This window comes from Colletotrichum higginsianum, chromosome 5 (assembly GCF_001672515.1).
Source record: "Colletotrichum higginsianum IMI 349063 chromosome 5, whole genome shotgun sequence".
In the NCBI taxonomy this organism is placed as follows: domain Eukaryota; kingdom Fungi; phylum Ascomycota; class Sordariomycetes; order Glomerellales; family Glomerellaceae; genus Colletotrichum; species Colletotrichum higginsianum.
In genome coordinates this window covers 1,244,225-1,266,742 of record NC_030958.1, presented here as the reverse complement: position 1 = coordinate 1,266,742, position 22,518 = coordinate 1,244,225, and the positions used below count along the sequence as shown (strand labels likewise).

At 57.5% G+C, this 22,518-nt stretch overlaps 8 protein-coding genes across 8 annotated transcripts; 3 read left to right on the top strand and 5 right to left on the bottom strand.

The window, feature by feature from the left end:
* Nucleotides 1-652: 652 nt before the first annotated feature.
* CH63R_07316 (Rab protein geranylgeranyltransferase component A) lies at nucleotides 653-2,500 on the top strand (the record flags this gene model as incomplete). Its single annotated transcript, XM_018302291.1, has 3 exons — nucleotides 653-726; nucleotides 863-1,971; nucleotides 2,160-2,500. 3 exons carry the CDS (start codon nucleotides 653-655, stop codon nucleotides 2,498-2,500), a joined length of 1,524 nt encoding a protein of 507 aa, XP_018157069.1.
* Nucleotides 2,501-3,007: 507 nt separating this feature from the next.
* On the bottom strand, nucleotides 3,008-4,895 carry CH63R_07315 (Rad21 rec8 n terminal domain-containing protein; the record flags this gene model as incomplete). Its single annotated transcript, XM_018302290.1, has 2 exons — nucleotides 3,008-4,739; nucleotides 4,801-4,895. The coding sequence occupies 2 exons, from the start codon at nucleotides 4,893-4,895 to the stop codon at nucleotides 3,008-3,010; spliced, it is 1,827 nt and encodes a 608-aa protein (XP_018157068.1).
* Nucleotides 4,896-7,021: 2,126 nt separating this feature from the next.
* Nucleotides 7,022-8,492, top strand: CH63R_07314 (uncharacterized protein; the record flags this gene model as incomplete). The annotated part of the gene is made up of 2 exons (XM_018302289.1): nucleotides 7,022-7,113; nucleotides 7,196-8,492. The coding sequence occupies 2 exons, from the start codon at nucleotides 7,022-7,024 to the stop codon at nucleotides 8,490-8,492; spliced, it is 1,389 nt and encodes a 462-aa protein (XP_018157067.1).
* Nucleotides 8,493-9,006: 514 nt separating this feature from the next.
* CH63R_07313 (Phospholipid-binding protein) lies at nucleotides 9,007-10,716 on the bottom strand (the record flags this gene model as incomplete). The annotated part of the gene is made up of 1 exon (XM_018302288.1): nucleotides 9,007-10,716. One exon carries the CDS (start codon nucleotides 10,714-10,716, stop codon nucleotides 9,007-9,009), a length of 1,710 nt encoding a protein of 569 aa, XP_018157066.1.
* Nucleotides 10,717-12,058: 1,342 nt separating this feature from the next.
* CH63R_07312 (phospholipase/Carboxylesterase) lies at nucleotides 12,059-13,487 on the bottom strand (the record flags this gene model as incomplete). Its single annotated transcript, XM_018302287.1, has 3 exons — nucleotides 12,059-12,143; nucleotides 12,306-12,841; nucleotides 13,032-13,487. 3 exons carry the CDS (start codon nucleotides 13,485-13,487, stop codon nucleotides 12,059-12,061), a joined length of 1,077 nt encoding a protein of 358 aa, XP_018157065.1.
* Nucleotides 13,488-14,050: 563 nt separating this feature from the next.
* Nucleotides 14,051-15,099, top strand: CH63R_07311 (Aromatic ring-opening dioxygenase; the record flags this gene model as incomplete). Its single annotated transcript, XM_018302286.1, has 2 exons — nucleotides 14,051-14,239; nucleotides 14,323-15,099. 2 exons carry the CDS (start codon nucleotides 14,051-14,053, stop codon nucleotides 15,097-15,099), a joined length of 966 nt encoding a protein of 321 aa, XP_018157064.1.
* A 350-nt stretch (nucleotides 15,100-15,449) lies between these two features.
* On the bottom strand, nucleotides 15,450-18,875 carry CH63R_07310 (uncharacterized protein; the record flags this gene model as incomplete). Its single annotated transcript, XM_018302285.1, has 1 exon — nucleotides 15,450-18,875. The coding sequence occupies one exon, from the start codon at nucleotides 18,873-18,875 to the stop codon at nucleotides 15,450-15,452; it is 3,426 nt and encodes a 1,141-aa protein (XP_018157063.1).
* A 1,058-nt stretch (nucleotides 18,876-19,933) lies between these two features.
* CH63R_07309 (Subtilisin-like serine protease) lies at nucleotides 19,934-21,740 on the bottom strand (the record flags this gene model as incomplete). Its single annotated transcript, XM_018302284.1, has 2 exons — nucleotides 19,934-21,160; nucleotides 21,363-21,740. The coding sequence occupies 2 exons, from the start codon at nucleotides 21,738-21,740 to the stop codon at nucleotides 19,934-19,936; spliced, it is 1,605 nt and encodes a 534-aa protein (XP_018157062.1).
* Nucleotides 21,741-22,518: the final 778 nt, after the last annotated feature.

Genomic DNA, 22,518 nt, shown 5'->3' with positions numbered 1-22,518 from the left:
TGGTACATGGCTCGCGATGGCAGGGAATAATGACGACGGAGATGAAAACCGGGAGAAATACGGCTTGCTACTGCCACATCTGGCACAGGCTTCTTTCTAGGCATAGAACCAGCAGGCACATGAAGAACTGCCTGGCGTCAGGCCAATCGATCCGACTTGGGCAAACAGAGCTTTCATGGCACAGTTCCGTTTCACACCAAGTCCAAACAACTTGGGCGTGATATGTATTCCACAATTCGAGCTACCTTTTCAGACGTTATTCCAAGGCAGTAGATACTAGGGAAGGCTTCCTTCTACCGCCCGGCGCCGAGGAAGCCTAATGAAAGGCCCTCATGAACCGCGAATCTACCGAATGCGACTCGCGGCTGGTTTACCGGGCGGATGGTGAAGAAGGGAAGAAATGGGAGAAAACAGCGCTACGCGACGAACGAAATTTTAGGCGACACGAGGCACAGTGCCATTCAGACAGTGTCCCTAGCACGGTCCACACAAATCAGAGGAGCCTCCGTTTTCCCCACCGTTGGACCCTCATCGTCAATCTTCCCTCCCCTTTCCCACCCTTCCAACCTCGTCTCTTTTTTTCTTTCGCAAATTTTCCCTCTTCGCTTTCTCCCTCTTCCTCATCCTCCTGCCTTTCCTTCTTCCAACCACCATGGAATCGCTGGCCGAGCAGACGTGGGATGTCATACTCCACGGCACTGGCCTGCAGCAGTCGCTGCTAGCCTTGTAAGCTCTTTTCTTCCTGCTTCTTTTGCACTCCTACTCCTCCTCGTCGTTCGGCATCGTCGTTTTTTTTGCCCTGAAAAGAAGAAAAAAAAGCCTCGATCTGACTGACGCAGCCCTCTCCGGCGGCCGTAAAAAGAGCCCTCTCGCGGTCCGGGAAGCAAATCCTGCACCTCGACCCCAACGAATACTACGGCGGTCCCGAAGCCGCCTTCAGCCTGCAGGAGGTCGAGGAATGGGCTGCCGCCCACGCAGCTGCTGACGATGGCGGCCCTGGGCGCGTTTTCTCGTCGGCGACCGTGACCAAGCCGGAAATCGCGGCCGGCTCTGGACCCTCGCTGTCCTTCCCGAGAGCGTATTCCCTTGCCCTCGCGCCGCAGATCATTCACACCCGCTCCGAGCTGGTGAAACAGCTCGTATCCTCCCGCGCCTTCCGGCAAATCGAGTTCCTCGCCGTCGGGTCCTTTTTCATCTACACCCCGGCGCCGAGCGGCTCCGCAGACGAAAAGCCGAGCATCGTGCCGATCCCCTCCAACCGCGAGGCCGTCTTCTCCACGACCGCCATTCCCGCAAAGGCGAAGCGGTCGTTGATGAAGTTCCTCAAGTTCGTCTTGGACTATAATGCGGAAGAGCAGCGGGCCATGTGGGCTCCGCACGCTGACAAGCCTCTGTCGGAGTTCCTGGCGTCCGACTTCAAGCTCGACCCCGCCCTGCAGACGTACATTGTCACCTTGACCCTGAGCTTGGACGGGAAAATCGGCACCAAGGACGGCCTGGCGGCTATCCACAGACACTTGTCATCCATGGGCGCCTTTGGGCCAGGCTTCGCGGCGGTATACCCTAAATGGGGTGGTCTCTCGGAAATCGCGCAGGTCGGCTGCCGTGCGTGTGCCGTCGGTGGCGCTGTCTACATGCTTGGCACTGGTGTGAAAGCCACGCGCCTGCTTGACGTGCAAGAAGACGGCGCTCGCTTCGAGCTCGACCTCACCAGCGACATTACGGTGAAATCCCGTACGCTCATCCGCGGCGCCGAACATGTCACGTCCAGTAGCCAGCGTGTGAGCAGACTGACGGCTGTCGTCAACTCGCCGCTTTCGTCTCTATTCCAGGCCGTCGTTGAGGGGTCTCCCACCCCTGCCGTGGCTGTCATCGCTTTCCCGGCTGCTTCTATCACGGATGTTGCCTCGCCGAACCCCATCTACGTCTTCGCTCACTCGAGCGAGACTGGCGAATGCCCATCTGGCCAGAGTAAGTCATTCAAGTTCAGTCTCATCCTTGCCCACTTGTACATGATGATTTCAGTCAAAATTCTTATCTACATTGTCTGAGCCTTGCTTTGACGACAATTCCTGTCATACTGATGTACACCCTCAACCACACTTTTGATCCGGCAAACCTCTTGTCGTATCAGGTAACTGACTCTGTCGTTATCGTAGGCGTCCTATATTTCGTTACACCAGAAGCCTCTGGCTCGGCCGAAGCCTTGGAAAAGGCTTTGGCGTCCTTGCTGCCTGCCCTTGGCGACGGTGATGGCCAGCCGCAGGCCATCTACAAGGTCGCATACCAGCAAGCCAAGGCCGCCCCCTCGGCCTCCGCGGACGCCTCGGACGTTCTTCCAAGCCTGCCGTTTGACCTTGCTTTCAGCGACACGGCTTTGGAGCCAGTGAGAGAGGCTTGGACGAATGTGATGGGTCCTGTGGCAGATGACCCCGACATCGAATACATGAAGTTTGAGGATCGCGAGGGCGTGGATGACGATGAGGATAGTTACGAGTAGATGCATACTTAGCTCGCACGAACTCGCTGGCCTGGCTGTACGAAGTAATGAAGATGACGACTTTCAATGGCACGCAACTTTTTTGAAACTGATTTGACTTCATGTGTGAAAGTAGCTAATGTGTGTATGACGCTTTGCAAGTCTTTGTGTATGTGAGTGATCCCAGTTCCCACGAGATAGCAAGTTCCTGTGTCTTCCCAAATCCATCGATTCGTCCAGTCATGCGGAAAAATCACCTCTGGCCTCCGACCCATACGCGAAGAAACGTCCGCGCCCCAATCCGCTTCTTCCTCCGCTGCCTCGAAAATCCTCGACCACAAACGCGTTCCAGATGCAACTTCGAAAAATCAAAATCGCAGAAGAAAAGGTCCCCTCTCTGAACACTTGAACGCAAGATGCCCCTCATAGTTACCGCAGAAGAAAAACAAAAAGGAAAAAAAATCAGTTTGCCTCAGCTGAGATGCCGCGCAGGGAGAGACTCCGCAATAGAGACGCCGCCGTTTTCTCCTACTCCGTGCTCTCAAGATGCGCCGTCAGGTCGAGTCCAACTCGGATCGTTCCGAAGGGCTGCATGTTCTCTACCCGCTGCTCCACACAGATAGCATTCTTCGTCGCCAGTGAAAGAATATGGTAGAATGCCTGGGTCGCGACAACGTGGTTTTGCTTCGCCGGGTCAACGAGATCGTCAAAACCAACCCATCGCCGGTTCTCGTTGCTGTCTCCCTCTTTGACCTGGCCAGCCTTCTTGACCTCCTCTTCGGTCCATTTCAAAAACTCCACGCTTGCACTGTCCAGTGTCGACCGCATCCAGTGAGAGTCGTTCTCGTCCATTTCTTGTGCGTTGACCGCGTTTCCCGGAGAGTCAAGACTGCCTGATCTCAAGTCTCGAGAGCCAGGCATGCCAATCGGAGTTGCACCCAGGTCGCTTCCCTGGCCATCGTGAGGTTCGAAAAGAGCGATGCTGCTCCGGCGAGGCATGGCGGGCTTCTGGCTGGCTTGCTCGTGGCGGTGAGCACTGTGGCCGATGACCGAAGAGGCCCGACCAATCGACGGTGTCCGGTTCCAGGGCATCATGGAAGACGAATGATGATCGTCCATGGGCTGAGCAGCCTCCATTCCCATCTCCGGCATGGTTTCGTCACCAAGCATGCCGTAGTCCTCAACATCGTCTACGGAGCGTCCCTGCTGGGGCGTCTCGTCGACTCTCGGGCGCACGTTGCGCGTTTCACTTGCATAACCCATCTCGTCAAAGGCCTCATTTGCTCTTCTCCGACGTCCCTTGGGCGAAGGCGTCTGCAAGTCTTGCTCCGCTTCGGTGGGTGGGCCATAGATGATGTTGCGAAGACCGTTGCCAGCGAAAATATCTGCGAGAGGGAAGTTGGTTCCTGGAATCCCTGTGCTGCGGCCGACGCCTCCGATGCCCTGCCCAAAAGTGAAGAAGTATGCATTGCTCTGGGCTTGGGTTTGCGTGACGCCCTTGGGCTTGCTGGTGGCTCTTTCCGCGTTTTCAACGTATTGTTCCTGCCAGTCTCGGAGGACCGAGCGCGAGATCGTAGTGCCTTCGTTGTCGAGCTTCAGCACACGGCGACGCTTCTTGGATGCGGCAGTAGCTTGCTTTCCTTGGCCATTTTCGGGCGACTCGGGGACCGAGGAGACAGGATCACCCAGGAGAACGATAGGGTCACTGCCTATCATGGGGTCGTCGCCTTCGGCGTCACGGGGAATCGCCTGCTCATTCTGGGCATGTTCATGCTGAAATGGGACCCCAGCATCTGCCATGTCGATTGCGCCGAGGTATGGCAGCTCAAGCTCATTATCATCCAGGATGATGGCACCATTTTCGTCGATGTCGAGTTCCACACCACCAAAATTGTCAGACTCGTCCAGAGCACCGAATGCACCAGTTTCCATGTTGATCTCCATATCCTCTCGTGTTCGAGGAAGCTGGGTCTTCTTCGCGGAGGAGTTGGCGAATGGAGAAGGCAAACGGTAATCCAGACCATCAAGCGACTGAGAGATGTCGAGGTTAAGAACAGACTTCTCTCGACCTTCAGGGAAGAAGTTGATGGGGTCAGGGAAAGGGCTGAGCTGAGACTGCGACTTGTTCTTTCCGCCTGACGATTGGCGGCTTGAACTCCCAGGTACGAAGCAAGGATTGCCGTTGTCGTCGATGGTGAAATGCGGCATGACGCTGCTTGGGACGAAACTGGGGTCGTCGCCAAGGGTGATCTGATCACGTCTTTTTGAGAGTCGGACATAGTCAGCAAGAGTGTGGCAAGCAAATCAAAGATCATGCGTACCTCGCTTTTCCAGCGTTGGGGTGGGTCTCGTTGTTGGCGATGAGCCGAAAAAAGGTTCTCATCAACGTCTGCACCTTCTCCGCGTCGGTGAGCATGTAATGACACTGCGAGGAGTATACCCGTGAAACACCATAGAGAAGATTGCTCTGAAGACGGAGAGAGATGGGCGCTCCAGGTTCTATGATCTTCTCACAAGCCTTTCGGATATCGACGTCTTCGATGGCTTTTCTGGATACTTTCCGTGAGCCGCCACCGCGGGGACCGATGGTTGCGACAACCCTGAAGATAGTTGTGAGCACTGCGTTGCCTGAGGAACAGGGACCAACTATACCAAATGGTCGCAACACCGAACTGGCGGCTGGTGAGGACTGCCAAGACGTTAGAGGCGAGCTGTACCGTGATCAACCGGTCGAAGGAGGTGACTAACTCTCGTGGCTGTAAAACATGGCGATGTTTACAAAGGAGGTCAACGCCGGTCTGGCGGATGGTGGTGTGACGTGTTGTCGTTTAGGTCCTTTCAAGTCAATGGACAGGTAGCCTGGGCGAAAGTCGACAAAATCGTGATGTCGCTGGTAGTTTTCAGCTGAAAAAGAACGAGAGAGGGGCCTGACGAGCTGGAGAAAGAGCTGCCTGTCTAGCTCGCGTCGTGTGCTGGGGAGGAAGTTGCCTGCCAATTTGGGCAACTACCCTCAGTAGCACTTTCCTGGAATCACTTTACTTTTTTCAACTCGGTCTTTCTCCTTTTCGAAGTTTCCAATTTTATCGCCCAAATCACTTTGATGATTAACGAATCGCCTGACCTAGACATAGTAACCATCTCCCGCAGAAAAACATGGTCGAGTCCCTCGGCAATGTCAACACAGGTACCATTGAAGAGACTTGGTCATGACCGCAATGTGGCCGGTCAAGACAGACAACTGACTTGGAAACAAAAATTGGTCTCCGTTTACTATAGACTATTTCTGATACTCATCACTGGCTTCGGCAGAATCCAGCCAACCCTGGTTTGTGGAAATTCGGTTATTTCTTTTCATGCAAAGTGTGTCCATTCAACCTGCATTGTCAAATGCCCGCCATTACCTCGTCACCTTAGCACCCTCAGCGTGTGTGGCTAGGGGTTTGCGAGCGGTAAATTATTCTCAGAGGGTAATGCGGCTTAAACAAGGGGAGTTCTAACACAAAAATAGGAGTGGAAGAGATAGAAAGATGTTGTCTAACAATACCATGTATGCATCAAGGCGGACACCCCAGCGATTTTGCATAGGTGTTCCAGGACACACCATTGCAAACCACTTTCGAGGTTGCGAAACCACCCAAGAAATCATAAATTTCTAAGTCACCAATCACATGTAGTAAAAAGAATTGACCCAGTTATCCGGTACCTGCTGTGTTGTAGTATTAGTTGGAGAAGAGTCGGTTGTAGCAACAACTGCGACGCGGTTGACAAAACTAAACACGCTGCTCATAACCGGTTGGATTAATTGCAAAAAGCTCAGCCCATATCCGAAGATATAGACCTACGAAAATCCCAGGAGGCTCTTACCAGCCCCAGGTGTAACGATGCAAGGATTTTACAGTGAGATTCGAACTCACGACCCGTGGCCTGGGACGTTCAGAAACTCACAGACGTGCCTAGTGATCCCATTGAGCCACGGGCCTTGGTGAAAGTAAGAGAAGCATTTGGATCATATATAGTCTTGAACGGCGGCGGTATATTGGGATGGATGGCGGCGGTTGCCTGATGAACCTGGCTGGTCTTGCGGTTTGGATGTGTTAGTTGACGTCGAAGTTGGACAGAAAATGACATAAGCAAACTCCGATGTCCCGGTCCACATGCCCGGGACGCACGGACATCAGATCCCAAGCTTCCTCGCATGGGTAGGTCCGCAGCTTTGGAGCCAAGGTGTGTCGGAACTCGGCAGCCAGATAATCCGCCGTTGCTGGGACACGGCCTTCTCGCATCAGAAAATCATCGCCAATGGCGGCCACGGGAACTGCAATCCGACACGGCCCAAGGCATTTCTTTGTCCCTCACCACCCGCGCGCTGAAGAAGGTATAACAGCACCTCGACGGCCACTACCCGCCTTCTTTCGACTATTTCTTTATCGCAGCGTACAAAACACAGCGCAATTGTGTGCTCGGCGCCTGATAGAATCATCCCGAAGCAGCTCCCGTCAGACCTTTCAGCCGAGGCAGCGCCCTCCCCGTACCAACGACACAATGGCGCCCCTTATCCTCCACAATGTCCCCGACGAGGAACTCTACGTCGGCGATGACGGAATTAAACGTCCCTACGCCATGGTTTTCCCACAGTACGTTTGAATACCCCCACCTTCACGCTGCTTGTACATTATGCCCAAGGTCATCCCGCTAACCAAGACCTCTCTCGTAAAGGCAAGAAGGTCTTCCCGGCGCTAGGAACCGCCGCGGTGTCGCAGAAACAGGCTCCTTTGGCAAATCGACACGCCGCTCCCGCTCACGAACCGGAACCCCCGCGGGTCGCCGCGAAAACCCGACGGTCGCGGCCGCCGACAAGATCTTCGGCGACTGGCTCTCTACACAGGCCGTCACCAACAACAACGTTGCTGCTTCGACGACCGCAACAACGACCACAACAGGAGGCGCAGGTGGTAACTCCTCAGCGGCCGCCGTCGTCCCGCAACGCAAGACGTCTGGCCTCTCCCAGGCGCCTCTCCTGGCCTCCGCGGCCGACGACACGCCTGCCGCTGCCGAGCCTCGCGTCACCCGCCACGTGCCGACCGAAATCATCCTCCGCGGCTACCGCTCGCCCTCGCAGCAGTACGCCGCCATCTCCCATTATGAGCAGCTTGCCGGCCTCATCTGCGAGGACTACCCGCGCGAGCCACCCCTCGAGCAGCGCCGCTACAAGTCTGAGCTACGCGACCCGGCCTTCACCCGCCGCCGGGGACTCACGGCCGAGGAGCGTGCAAAGGTCAACCGCGCCGATGGTGGCGAGCACTGGGTCAAGGTGACGTTCGAGTCAGCCGACGCCGCGGACGCCGCCGTCTATGCCAGCCCCCAGCGCGTGCTGGGCTACCTCGTCCACGCCGAGCCGTACCACGGACTGCCCCCCGCGCGCGACGAGCCCGTCCCGGATGTTGACTCCCTCGTTGCCGCCCACGAGGAACACGGCCGCTCACGGTCGGTCCCGGCGGGCAGCTTCGGCACCCACCGGACGCCGCGCGGCCAACATCGTTCCGCTAGCAAGAACGGCGGCGGCAATCCCTTCTCCATTCCCAACACCCGATCCACGAGCGACCTCTCGCCGCCGACGTCGCTAACCTCATCCAACACGATCGAGACCGCCACCATCTCCAACACGACCAACTCCTCGGCGACCTTGACGGAGTTGCAGCAGCAGCAGCAGCAGCCCCTGATGCAGGCCGAGGACAGCATGTTCTGCCGGCGCATCCCAACGGCGCGGAAGGCTAGGCTCCTCCCCGCCGAGCAGGCGCTGCTGCCGCAGCAGAGCTACACGCAGCGGGTCGTCAACATGGTCCCCTTCCTTAAGTGGTTCAGCGGCTCCATGATCGGCAACGAGGTGCCGCGCACCGACAGCGGCGACTTTGACTGGAACCGCGCCAGCCTGTACTGGAAGATCATCTGGTGGCTGGACGCGACCTTTGGGCTGTTCGGGGGCGAGATCCTGAGCGCCGACAAGGACGACTGAGTTGAGAAAGGGGGGAGGCGGTAGTGATGGTATTTGCATGCTTTTTTGTGAGAGTGTCATCAGGCATTTGTTTTTCGTCCAGGTGGTTGGGTTTTCCCGGGGAGAATCGGGATGGCGTTTGGGCGGGAGGAAGGGGGGAGGGTTTATAAAAAGTTTTTTCATGTCCATACGAATACCACGCGCGCGCATTTTCAATCTTTTTTTCATAGAAGTCGAGGTGGAACCAGAAGCAGAGAAAGGTCGCCCGCAGAAGAGAGAAAGGGAGTCAGAGGGGGAGGGAGGGCAACAAGGCGAAAGAATGGGTGTATCCTGTATGCACGAATTGTAAGAGTATATATATGTATGCAGCGCGCGTGCGCCGAGGGGGCAAGGAGGGGGGGGCGTAGAGCGTTCGTTCCCCCTCCTCCTCGTCCATAGAAACAAACGCCTCTAAATGGGTATAAACAAAAGAGTAATAATCATCAAGTCTCCTTCGCCGCCGCCGCCCGAAGAAAAGAAAAAAAAAACAACCCTCTCAGGATTGAAAAGAAAGCTCTCCCCTTCCCAATGAAAGTGACGCGTCGTCCTCTTCATTTACACTCCACCGCCTGACGGGCTGTCGTCCCCTGTCCGCCGTCCCGTGTGCAATTTCCCCCTCCTCCCCGGCGTCTTCCACGGCGGGAGTGCTAGCTCTGTGGTCTTTTTCGTCGTGTTCTTCCCCCAGGGTCTGCTTGTTGGGCTCCTCGGCCTGCTCCTCGTCGGCCCAAGGCGACGACAGCTGCGCAGGCGCCTCCCCTTGGGCCAAGTTCTCGCCCTTGCCCTCGCCCTCGCCCTCGCCCTCGCCCTCGCCCTCGCCCTCGCCCTCGCCCTCGCCCTCGCCCTCGCCCTCGCCCTCGCCCTCGCACCTATCCTCGCCCTCGTGCTCTTCTTCCCTCAGCACATCGTGCCGGCTCCCCTCAACGACAACCTCCTCCTCAACCCTGTCGACCACACGCGACTCCTCGCTCAGCCCGACGCCGAGGCTGTCAAACGTCACGTCGGTAGCGTGCCGCCTGATGGGCTGCGGTGAAAAGGGCCGCACGCCGCGCGGCCTGTTGAAGTTGGTCTCGGAGAAGATGCTGTCGGCGTCGTTGTCGTCCCCGAGCCCCGGCGACGCGGCGATGGTCGCGGCGGCCGCGAGGCTCTGGTACCGGTCCGGGTCGCTCAGCAGGCTGTCGCCTCGCTTGTGGCCGCCGCCGCCGTGGCGCGTTACGTCCGAGGCGGCGTCGGCGAGAATGCTCTTGGGCGGGAGGATGCTGAACAGCTTCGCCGCCTCGGCGGTCCCGCCGCCCACGACGCCCGAGTGATGGTGATCGCCGACCTCGTCGCTCGCGAACAGGTCGGCTCCCCTCTCCAGCAGCTCGTCCAGACCGCCGCCGCTCCAGCCCTTTCTCGCAAGCGACTCAAAGATGTCGACCTCGGCGCGGACGAGGCTGCACGAAGCCTCGACGATGCGGCCGCTCGTGTCCTGGCTCTCGCGCAGCAGGGTCCTAGCATGGTCGCCGTGCAGAGACGTCAGGCCGTCTAGTTTGGTCGTCAGGTCGACAAGGTGGGCCCTGAACTTGCCGACGTCGAGGCGGCGCTGCTTGTGGAGCTTCAGCCCCTCCTTCTCCAGCCGCCTGATCTCGAGGTTGCGGGCCTTGACCTCGCGCACGTATGCGTCCTCCTCGTCGTCGACGCGCTGGCGCCACTTATCCAGTTCGTGCAGCAGGGGCACCTCGAAGTCGCGGTAGACGGTCTCGGAGAGGATTTGCTGGTGGTTCGCGACGAGGTGGTGGACGCCCGAGGCGGACAGCAGCAGGTCGGCGGTGCAAGAGCCCTTGGCGCCGGCGGTGAAGCTCGCAGACAGGGCGGCGCCGGGCTGGGAGGCGGAGGACAGGGACTCGGCACGGGCCTCCTTCAGGCGGGCGCAAGACTCGAGGGCGGAGCCGAAGGAGGAGGCGGCAGTGGAGAGCGAGGCGAGGGCGAGGCGGTAGGACTTTGCAGTCTGGATGAGGTCGGAGTAGGCGGTCTGGGAGAGCTCGAGGTCGGATTTGGTCAGGACGGCGTGGACGGGCCGCGGCGGGGGCGGCAGCGGGAGGTGGTAGGACGAGAGCGGGTTCGCGGTCGAGGCGAGAGAGTAGACTGGCGACCCCGGGACGGGGGGCAGTTGGGAGGGCGTCGGGGTCGAGGGCCGATCCTCGCCGGGTGTGGTTGGGGAGGCCATTCCCGGGTGTTTTGGTGTTGTCTCTGTGGGTGGTGAGAGCAATGATGATGATGCGTCCAAAGTTTGTTTTCTGCGGGGTGTTTCTTTTCGACTGGACTCGGCTCGACTAGGTGATGTTGCTGAGCCCACCAAGCCCCGATGAGAGACTTTTGTTTTGTTTTGTTTACCGTGATATGTACGTCGGACTGATCGGTATCATCTCAGCCCCCGATACGAAGAGAAAGAAGAAGAGAGGAGAAGTGTCGTGCGTGACTTGCAAACAGAGAGCCTCCCGGAAGATTGATGAAGCCTTATTTTTTTTGGTTCTTTTTTTCTTGGTTTTTTCTCGGGGCGAGTAGAAAAGAAGGAAGAGGGAGCAAATGGTGGTGGTTTTGGAGATCTTCTTGGAGAAAAGAGTTGCGGCTTGCTGCAGAGCAGATGCGAGCTGCAGCTTGGGCGGCAGAATGGGAGACTTCCGGGTGGCCACGGGCCATAGATTGGGCTTCAGGCTTACGCCTTAACAAGGGGTGGGGGGAGGGGGCAATGGTGTACCACCCAGGGGCCCGTGGCACCTAGACATGGGCCGTGGCGCTGGGAGGCCGTGTGATTCGGGGGGGGCGACCACAGGTGACCCTCCCACTGGGCCTGAATAGGCCCTGGCAGTCTGCAGAAGGCCAAGATGCTGGATTCCTCAGCGAGATAAGACAGGTACCCCACCCACATCGCTAGCGTCAGTTGTGGTTTTAGGTAAGCAGCGCTCATAGGGGGGGTCAAGCACGCAAGGAAACCTCGTGTTGAGTTGCTCAAGGAGAGACATGGGCCACGAGCCATTGAGTTGGTGCGCGGTTCTCTCTCTCATTTTTCCATGGATGGATTTCTCTCCGTTTTCCCCATGCTTATTGTACATTGAGCGTTTTGGTCGTGATAGGAGAGCGAGCAAGATTTCAGTATTGTGGTGCTATTCCTGCCAACCATCCCAATGGAAACAAGTCGTTGTCAACTGCGACGGAGTACAGGCGACACCGAATCCGACATGCGCCGGTCGTCTTCACTAGGTTCGCTTGTACCCTACCGTTGCTACTGGTCCGTCCTGTAGGATCCAACAAGAAAAGCGCAGATGTTGCATGATGTTGATGTTTCGGGCACACGGTCTACCTACTCGGTGATATGTGTCGGGTGGGAAGCATGGAGATGTTACATGCCGCCCTTTGAAAAGTCTTTCCTGAGTGTTTGCCTGATTGCGCGCCATGCAATATACAGACAACCGATAGGCTTCGATTGTCCAAGGCCACAACATCAAATCAGTTGCTCCGTGTGCTGCTTATCGCTTGCAGCCTTTTTACCATTCCCCCGCCATTCCAGCTCACTGCTTAGTCGGCGGCAGTCTTTCGCGCAAAAACGCCTCCACGTCATCGAGCTCCTCGGGGCACGCAGCGTGGGGCATACCACTGTAGTTGCGGAGAGTCAGCCCACGTGAAGTGCATCGAGCCGCAGAGAAACATGGCATCAAGTCGGACACAGAAGAAAGACAGGAAACACAATAGAGAGAGAGGGAGAGAGAGAGAGAGAGAGAGAGAGAGAGAGAGACAAGAGGAAATGGGACGACTCACGGGTAAAGCGTCCTCGACACCTTGAACCCCAGCTTCTTCAACGCCTCGGCGCTCAGCTCGCCGAGCTCCGGCCGCACGAGCGGGTCCGCGTCGCCGTGGCCCAACCACACGGGCGTGTCCTGGCTCGGCGAGCCCGCCGCCACAATGCCCGCGAACTTGTTGCTAAGCGGCAGCCAGCACGACAGACCGACGATGCCGCCGATGCGGTGCGGGCCCGTCAAGCCCGAGAAGATGGCCATGGCGCCGCCCTGGCTGAAGCCCCCGAGGACGATGCGCTCGGCGGGGATGCCGGCGTCGACCTCGGCCTGGACGAGCGACTGGAAGTACTCGGACGACGCGCGGATGCCCGGCTCGTCCTCGGACTCGCGGAGGGACTCGACAGTGCCGTCCAGCCTTTTCTGGGGTACGGTCAGCGGGGACGACGATGACGATGACGACGACGCCGGCGACGATGATGATGCTTGGCGGCGGTGCCGGTCAAAGATTGTGTTACGACTTACAATGTCGAACCAGCCCGGCATGCGCATGCCCCAGTTCTATCGAGCGGCGTTAGCGTCGGTGACGGATGGTCATGGGGTGGTCAGGTAGGTAGGTAGGTAGGTAATGGAATGTACATGTGGTGGTGGTGGTGGTGGTGGTGGTGAAGAGTAGGATGGATAGGCAAAACGGGATCAGATGAGAGATGAGTGATGAGAAAGGTCAAGTAGGAACACAGGCAAAACTCACGCAGGTGATGGGAATCTGAGGCGCGTGGGGCAGCACAAACTTGACCTCGTCAAGCCTCTGCCTCCGCCTCCAGTTCTCGACGGCGCTCGCCCACCCGTGGCCCGTGTCGCCGAGGCCGTGGGCGAAGATGACGGTGGCCGTGTGTTTGCCGGCGGCCGGGAACACGAGCGGGGCCGTCCGGGCGAGGGAGGAGGACATGGCTTCGGGTGCTGCTGGTGCTGCTGGTGCTAGGGGGCCTGCGAAGGGCAGGAGGAGTTCTGCGTCCGCGACGGCGGCGAGCGGAGGGTGCTGCTGGTCAGAGCCGGAGGCGATAGCTTCACCCGGATTCAAAAGCGGACCTTGGTGGTGTTCGTGGCGTTGGTCGGCGGGGTGCGACGCGGCGGTGAGTGATGCGAGGTTGGCGAGGATGAAGAAGAAGAAGAGGAGTCTTGATGCATGGGCCCGCGAGGTGAGCATTGGACAAGTAAATTGGACTAGGACGTGATGGATGCAAGGGGAAACGCAGCGAAAAGAAGCTTGGGTGCGCCGCGGCGGGTGGGGTGGGGGGGGGGCAGGGACGGGACACGGCGAGCCGTGGTTGGGAACCGTTCGGTTTTGTTTTTTTCTGGCTGCTCAGCCCGCTCCTGGTCGCCCCCTGTAACCATCTCCAGTAGCCCCCTGAGGCCTGCCCCCTGTCCCCGTTCCAATTGCGCGGGCGGGGCGAGTCAGCAGCACGATCTCCCACTAGACGATCCTCCCGTCGGTCCTCTCCCCCCTAACACATTGCTGTCATACCACACGCGGTGGACGGTGGACCCGGCCGCGCGCGACGAAAAGCGCGAGCGCCCGCCATCCGGCCCCTCCGCATCCTCCGTGCCGATGCTCCCATCCGGCCTTCGGACCGACGTCGTCCCACCGTGCTCTCGCAACTCCTTTAAAAAACAACAAAAGTCTCCGCCACTGCCTCCCTGAGATTCTGGTTCCACAGCCGGACAACCGCTCCGTTTTGGCATTGAGCGCATCCCATCACCGTGCCCAACATGCCGCGCCTCAGCCCGCTATTCCTCCTTTCCCTCTCCGTCGCCCTCACGGCTTACATGCTCTCACCCACCATTCAATCTATCTTCACGACGGTGGCCGCAAAACTGGCGGGCTACACGTCCAACTATGCAGATCTTGCGACGATAAAGAAACCCCGGATGCCGGTCTACTTCTTCTCCCATGGGGGCGTACGTTCATCGCATCACTTCACCTTCCCAAACCTCGTCCGTCACAACATTTCAGACTAACACAAGCCCCCCTTCCCTCGCAGCCGGACGTAATGTACAACAAATCCCACCCCGTATACCCAACTCTTCAGCACATCGGCGCAGAAATTACCTCCCTTCGCCCTGCCGCCGTCCTCGTCTTCTCCGCCCATTGGCAGTCCCGCACCCCGGCCTCCATCCTCGTCAACTCGGCCCCCTCCGCTCCTTTAATCTACGACTTCTCCGGCTTCCCCCTCCACTACTACTCCGCAACCTACCCGAACATTGGCTCCCCCGCCCTCTCCGCCCGCGTCTGCACTCTTGTCGCCTCCCACGACATCCCCTGCGACACCACCGAGCGCGGCCTCGACCACGGCGTCTGGGCCGGCTTCCACGTCGCTTTCCACCCGGACGAGAACCCCCTCGGCGTGCCCATCGTCCAGGCCTCTCTCTTCCGTTCCGAGGACCCGGACGCCCACTACCGCCTCGGCCGCGCCGTCTCCGCTCTCCGCGATGAGGGCGTCGTCATCATCGGCGCCGGCATGTCCGTGCATAATCTCCATCACATGGACAGCGGGCCGGAACCGTTGCCCTACGCCGTGAGCTTCGATGACGCCCTCAAAGAGGCCGTCGAGGCTGGCGTCGACGAGAGGCAGGAGAAAATGGCGCAGGTGTGCAGCCGCCCTGACGCCAAACAGGCCCATCCGTGGATGGACCACCTCATGCCCGTCCACGTCGCCGCCGGCGCCGCCGGAGACGATCTTGGCAAGCAGTTGTGGACCATGAAAGAGGGAAGTTTTGCGTGGGCTCAGTACCGCTTCGGTCCCCTGCCTGAATCGTAACGCGGGTCGGTCACAGAAGTAGGTACACAGCAAATTAATTGACAACGCCGTGCACTGGTATTGAACCTCATGACATACGCTAGTCTACGAAACCAGAATCAAATGGTCTCTACTACCATTCAATCCTCCACAAGGCAATTATTTCCTCATGGTCCATGTCTAGAGCAATAAGTATACGTGCGTCATGTATTAGGGGTCCCGCAACTTTCTGAACCATTAACTCCATGCTTCCATGTGGCAGTGTCTGCCTTCCAATCATGAATAATCATTACACTCATCGCCATAATCGTAATAACAGCGTCTTGCCCTCGGGGGAATTCGGTCACCGCCAAAACATTTGACCGTTAATCTCACAGAAAGGCTACTGAATCATTGCTAGCGACAGAGACTTGCCGTCTGCTGCTCAAGAAATCCTCGAGAATCTGTTTACCCCCTCCCGAATGTGGCCGCCAGTCGTCCAGGCTCACTGAATCAGATCTATCGGCTATCTCGCTATCGCTGGAGTTCAATAGGCGGCGGCGCATGGAACTCCTCCTTTCCCTCGGGGAGCCTCTAGACGGTTCTTCGCCGGCAAGCATGGGGCCGAATTGTTTCTCAACGGCCATGGTAAGTCCAGGACTGGACGTTGATGACTGGAGCCCGTTGTGTAGTCCGTTGTACCTGGCCGCTTTAATGGGAGACCGACTGTTTGGACTTGAGGATACATCAGCTGACTGTAGTTTCAATATTGTGCCAAGACTGCGCATCTTTGAGTTCTTGCTGTCGACAGACTTGATGGGGATGTTGCTTTGAGAAGACCGGGGTTGCATTAGAGCCATCGAAGGAGTGGATCTCAAAGAGCTCCGTGGCGGGATTGGAGGAGGACCGTAGATGCCACGAATGTGCTTCGAAATGCGCACATCTGACAGGGGAGCTGCGTTCTCATCTCTGCTCCTTCTCAAGATATGTGTCTTGACGCCGAGCTCGATTCGACTGGTAGAAGATGTCTGCCGAGAGTTATGACTCATCGCCCTCAGCGGTGTCTGCAATCTGCTCTTCTCGCCATCTGTTGGCTTGTACGAGACTGGGGACTGCGACTCCTCAACCTCTGCACCCTCGCGCACATGGCCCAATGTCCTAAGCGCATCTGTTTTTGGGTGTTGAGCCTCCCGCATGTTGTGCGCCCGGGCGTTGGCCAGATTGGCATCAGTCTTCGACGCGTTGGCAGAGAGCCACGTCTTCCACTCAACTGAGCTCGCGTTTGATACTGTTCGATCCGCCTGCATCATGCTTGTAAACTCTCCGGGGCCAGATGGTGCCCATCGAGTACTCGCAGTGTCATCGTCACGGGCAAACATGAGAGGTGCCCTATCCGGACCATGCTCGACAACAGCGTCCGACAATGCGGTCGCAGAAGAAGTATTCCTGAGATCTACATGAGTTGCCTGGTGACTAGGGTCCCGGTGCGGGACAACCAGTCCAGATGGCGTGCTCACAAGCTGTGGGATGCTTGGCGGCGTGAGGAGCTCGTCGGAGTAGATGCTTTCAGAGTAAGCAAGGCGCGGATCTTCCTTAGAGAAACTCGGGCGACGCTTCAAAGGAATTATGTCTAGGTTCAGACTTGAAGCCGTTGGCGAGCGCGCCTCAGCGGGTCCTGATGCGCTTTCCTTGATTGATGCTTGCAATGCTTTGCGGTATGGACTCGTTGTCCGAAAGAGGTGACAGGTCGGGCTGCCGAAGAAGGCAGAACGTCGAGTAGACAAGGTTTTCGGAGCAATCGTGGTGTCTTCACTGTGTGCCTTCTGTGACCATGAGGATGAGAGCTCCTTTCCGTTACTAGTACCAAATCTTGGGTAACTTTTGTAAGAAGTGAGGGTCGTCTCTGATTCGAATTCCTGGCGGTGATGAACCACACTGCCAGAAGCTGATGCGGCATTATTTTCAGCAAGGTTGACGATTTCGGTATCATCGGCCTCTTGTGACGGCTGCTGCTCCCACGGACTGTCTCGAAACACGTCGTCCTCGTGGAGCACACATCTAATGGTGGGTGGTTTCTGTCGCCCGTCTTCTTCGATGCCTTCCTCGTCGTCGGACTTTGACAGACGAACTGACCCGAGCCTTTCCGAGCTCCAGTCCCCACTATTGCGCTTTCGCGATTCCCTCTCCTGTTGCCTCTGCTTGGCTTCGTTCAAGCGGGTCATGAGTGCAGAATAGACTCTGGCGCTATCGACTGATGGACCAGAGTGGACTGGTACGCTCGGCGGAGGCGGAGATAGCGATCCGAACTCGTAGGGATTGCGGTCTCCTCTGCTTGGCCGCCTAAAGGAGGAGGACGACTGATGAGGGCCGTTCTCCTTGATGATGGATAGGCGTTGTCGATCACGCTCGCCACCCCATGTGCTTTGGCTGTTGAGAGTATGGGTTCCTGAGCTAGTCCAGCTGGTCACACGCGACTTTTCATCCGACACCTTCATTTCGCTTCCGATACTCTCTATACTTCCCTGCCGAGAACGGAGTCTTTGAGCCGAGGAGGCATTATGCAGGGAAGGAACTCGCGAAGGTACCTGCGAAATAGAGCACTCATCCGTCAGAACTGGATCGACGATATCCATGTATGGGTCGTCCTGTTCGGTTTCAACGCCGCCTTGATCTTCGGCCACAACTGCTGGCTCTGCTTCGTTTGCTGGAGTTATCGAATCTTCTTTCTTACTGCGCCTAAAGATTTCCTTGAGCTTGGTTTTGAGGCTGCTGGAGACCTTCCGAGCCTTTCTCCTCAGGGAGGCGTCCTTGCTGACGGTCAGGACGTTTGCGGACCCGTCGAAGTGGGTATCGTAACTGTTGTCTCTCATGGATTTACGCAGCCCCAAGGGACTCCGGCTTTTCTTCGTCTTCGAGAAGAAAATCGACGACCGCGGCCTCAAGTGTTGTTGGTTTTCAACGTCTCTGCGAAAATTGTCTTCGGCCTCCTGAACCACTAAGTCATTCTGTTCCCGAGTACCGATGCTAGAACCATTCCCAGCGCCGCGAACCTTCAGGAAGCTGGTCGATTTTGGTGCGCGAAGCCCCAACGTCTTCGACAAATGGCTGTTTCCCTTCATGTTCTGCATGGATTTCCGTCGTAACGATGGCTGTGGACTCGGCTGCTCCGAACATTCCTTGAAAGAGTGGCTGGTCTTGGAGTTTGGGTTCGAGGGGGCGAACATTGATCGGGATTTACGCAACCTTCGATATGATGCCGGAGGTGGTCCGCATTCGTCCGGTGACCCGAATGACTCCACTGGAGGTAGTGAATCGATGTAGCTGGTGGTGTAAGTACTCACGAATGGGCGTTCGACTTTGTCAGAAGCCTGGCCAAGGGGACAATTTCCCACATTTTTGAGAACGCTTCGACGTCGAACGGTTCCCGTTTCTGAGGAGTCATCGTTGCTAAGTTGAGTCTGCGGTCGCTTCGATCGAGGTTCTCGTATAGCGAAACGAACACTGTTTTGGCGACGTAGGCCATTCTCGTGGTAGCCTTGGGAGCCCCTTTCGCTCTGGGGTCGGTCGTGGCTGACAATGGCCGCTGGCCGGGCATTCATGGTGGCCGAGCGGGCGTGATGCCGAGAAACCGAAGCTCCCATTCCAGTGCCCGGGTCGAGCCCTGAGCGTGCAAAGGACAAGGTAGCGGCGATGTGGGCGTCTCTTTCGGCGGTGACTGGATCGATGTGCTCCAGTCTCTGGATGGCTGAGCGAACAGAGGTTGTGGACTTGCTTCGGGTCAACGTCGACCTCGACCTGGTACTCTCGTGTCGACGCATAGAGGTGGAAGTGTGTGTCGTAGGAGAGCTACAGGCTGGAGGAAGCAGGGCGATTATGCGACGGTGTAGGTATAAAGGAGCGAGGCTAGAGCTGATTCAAGTGAAGCTGCTGTTGGTCGACGTGCGAAAGCCGGTCTGAAGCTAACCAAAAGGAAGCTGCGAGAGTATGAAGAAGTGTCGTGGAGATTCGAATGATGGGCGGTGAGGAACAGAATGGATGATGGATGGTAAGGAGGAGGACCGGGAGGAATACCGTCGCTTTGGCAAGGTGACAAGGAGAAGCGCGGCCAAGGACAGAAGATCCATGATGGCTCCTTCTCTGAGGCTGAGCGAACCTTGTGAGAGAAAGCAAGATGGAAAGCGCGTCGGGATTCGAAGGCAGGCACAGCCAGGTGGGCGGGATAGGAGGGACTGACTGATCCCTGGGCTGGGCAGGCATGAGGTGGCGCCGGCAGGATTTTGGTGTTGTGTCATTCCTTCCTCGCGGGGAGTGCGGAACATTCCAGGCGTTTTCCAGTCGCAGGAGCGTGTAAACCGACTTTCAAGATGGATGAGCGCGCAGTCAAACCGCATTGTCTCAAACACAGATTGATCCAGGCGACGTGACTGATAGGGATATTGATTGCCAGTGACGAAATGGAGCGCTCCATCAAACAATCTTATCATCGCAATCCCTAGCTCAGAAACTGCTTGTTGAGCTTACTCATGAACAGACGCCAGAGTTTAGACGAAACAAGATACGCCACTTCCAATCTTCAGGTTCCTCTCACTTAGAAAGCGAGCTATGTACAGTAGTAAAGAGACGGAAAATTCTCTTTGCGAGTCACAACCAGCATGAAATGTTCATTCACGTGTAGCACGCGCATGGGGAACCAGACAGGACTAGTAAAGAAACTTAATCGTTCTGCTATATGAAATCTGTATGTAGCTATGAAGCGATGCATCCATCCCGCCCATCCAGCAGTAACCCTATGCGTACATTGCCATTGACCCAAGAGAGAGAGAGAGAGAAAGGAAAAAGAAAGACCGAGTGATTCAGGGCTGTAAGATAGCCACGCTTACAAGGCGGTCTCCTTGAGGAACGTCTTCAACTCCTCTTCGACCAAGTTGTGAATCTTCTTGGCAAACTTCTCGGCCTTGCTGCCAACGTTCTTGGCACCCTTGACGACCTGGCCCGAGAGGACCTCGAAGTCCTCCTCGATGGCCTTCTCGAGGTCATCAATGGTGGAGTCCTCGGCCTCACGCTCGATAGTAACGCTGCCAGCCTCGACAATGGAGGTGTAGTTGTTGCAGCCACCGCCGTTCCAGGCGAGGACGTTGGGGGTATCTCTGGGGATGTCGGCAAGGGCGCCAACGGTACCAACAGAGATGAGAGCCTTCTTGAGCTTCTCGGGGGTGATGGGGGCAACGGAGTACTCCGAGTCAGAAGCAGGCTGGAGGGAGAGGTAGTAGGCCAGGAGACCGCAGATGTGGGGAGAGGCCATGGAAGTGCCCGAAATGGTGTTGACGGCGTACTTGCTGCCAATCCAGGTGGACTTGATGTTGGTGCCAGGGGCAAAGATGTCGGTGCACTTTCCGTAGTTGGAGAAGTAAGAGCGGCGGTCGCCGAGCTCAGTGGCACCGACGGTGACAGCCTTGGCAGCGGCAGCGGGGGAGTAGTTGCAGGCATCGGCATTGTCGTTGCCAGCGGCGACGGCGAAGTGGATGCCAGCGTCGACGGCAGCGTTCACGACAGCATCGAGAGCCTGGGTCTTGCCACCACCAAGAGACATGTTGGCGACGGAGCCCTTGAAGCCCTTGCGCTTACCGTCCTTGGCAGCCTTGACCTGCTCGGTGTGAGAGGTGGCAGCCCACTCAACACCCTTGACGACATCGGACATGGTGCCGGAGCCGTTGGAGCGGAGGACCTTGACAGCGTAGACGTTGGCCTTCTTGGCGACACCGTACTTCTTGCCGGCGATGGTGCCGGAGCAGTGAGTGCCGTGGCCGTTGCCGTCGGCGTCCTGGTCACCAGAGGGGATGGTCTTGCCCCACTTGGCACGACCCTCGAAGTCAACGTGGTCAACGTTGGTGCCGGTGTCAATCACGTAGGCGTCAACGCCTTCGCCAGCATCCTCGGCGTAAAGGTACTTGTCGTAGTTGGTGAAGCCCAGGGACTTGCGGTGGGAGACACGAGCCAGACCCCAAGGGGCCTGCTTCTCGGTCTCGCCATCGCACTTGTCTTCGACCTGGGACTTGACGGGAACCTGGGTGTGGACAACAGAGTCGACCTCGATGAACTCGACCTGTTCAGATCTTGTTAGCAAACGAGTCCGGACGAGGAATGTGATGGCCGAAACTGGCTGGCCGAGCCGACTGATCCGAGCCCGACGGTGTTATGAAGGCCAAGGCCAACTTTGCCGCAAACCGGACTTGGATTGTGGGTCTGAGGTTTGACGAGATTGTCTGGGGGAGAGGGGGCGCGCGCGGAGTTAGGATCGAACTTACGTCAGGGTGCCTCCGGACCTTCTCGATGGTGGCCTCGTCGAAGTGACCGGCGTAGCCCAAGAAGTCATTGCCGATCTTGTAGGTGTGCTTCAAGCCGTGGAAGGCATCGTTGACCAGGGAGTCCTGGCCACGCTTGCGCAGCTCAAGACGCTCCTGCTGGGAGGAGGAGTGTAGCTGTTGGACCCAGTTGTGGTGGTCCTCGGCACCAGTGTCTGAGACGTGCTTCTTGAACTTGATGATGTACGAGTTCGGGACAGTCTCGGCGTTGGTGGAGGAAATGATAGGCGCGGCGCCGTCGTGAATGGTCTCAATGGAGAGGGAAGGAGTGGCACTGGCAACAGCAGCGAGGCCGGCCACAGCACCAAGGAAACCTCTCATGATGGCTTGTGTTGTGGTGTGAAGGGTCTACCGGAGACGCTCGTTACGATGACGGAAACAATGGAAATGGAACTGCTGGAGACGCCAGGAAACGACGAATACTCGATGAAATGGGAGGATGGATGGGTGTCGATGAAGGAGGGGGAGAGATGGGGGAGAGATGGAGCAGAAGGGCGGACGATGGAGCTACGGAGAGCGGGAGCGGGCAGATATAAAGGGAAGGAAGGCAGTGGCGGCGGTTGCGTGCGCACAGCTCCTGGTGAGGTGAGGTAGCCGTAGGTAGCACATACCCGTATCGGCCTTAGGATGGACGGTCTCGCCGCCCCAGTGGGTGACGCAGCGAACCAAGATAAGAGCTGGCGGGTGGCTGACGGCGCCGAAAGCGGCTTAGTGCAGTCGATGGAGTGGTTGAAGGGCCAATGGAATGACTCGATAGGGTTTCCTCGGCAATGCGATAAGGGGGGTTTGCGTTTGGGGACTCCCTGGGAGAGAGTCCCCGTCTCTCATCCTTTTGGACCTCTGGACCTTGGCCTTTGGCCCACAGAGTACGTACCCCAGAGGTACCTTGCCGGCTTGCCAGCTTGCCTGGCGCTGGCCGTCGCTGTTACTGATTGAGCTGCTCCAGGCACCTTGTTCAGTACCTAGGTAGGTAGGTACCTTACGGTTGCACACACACGAGCTGTACTCTGTCTGTACTGGAGAAATGATGGGAAAGTGTAAATGGGTGGTAGCCGAGGACCTGGAGGTGTCCACCCTGCCTTGCCTGCTTCTCCTCTCC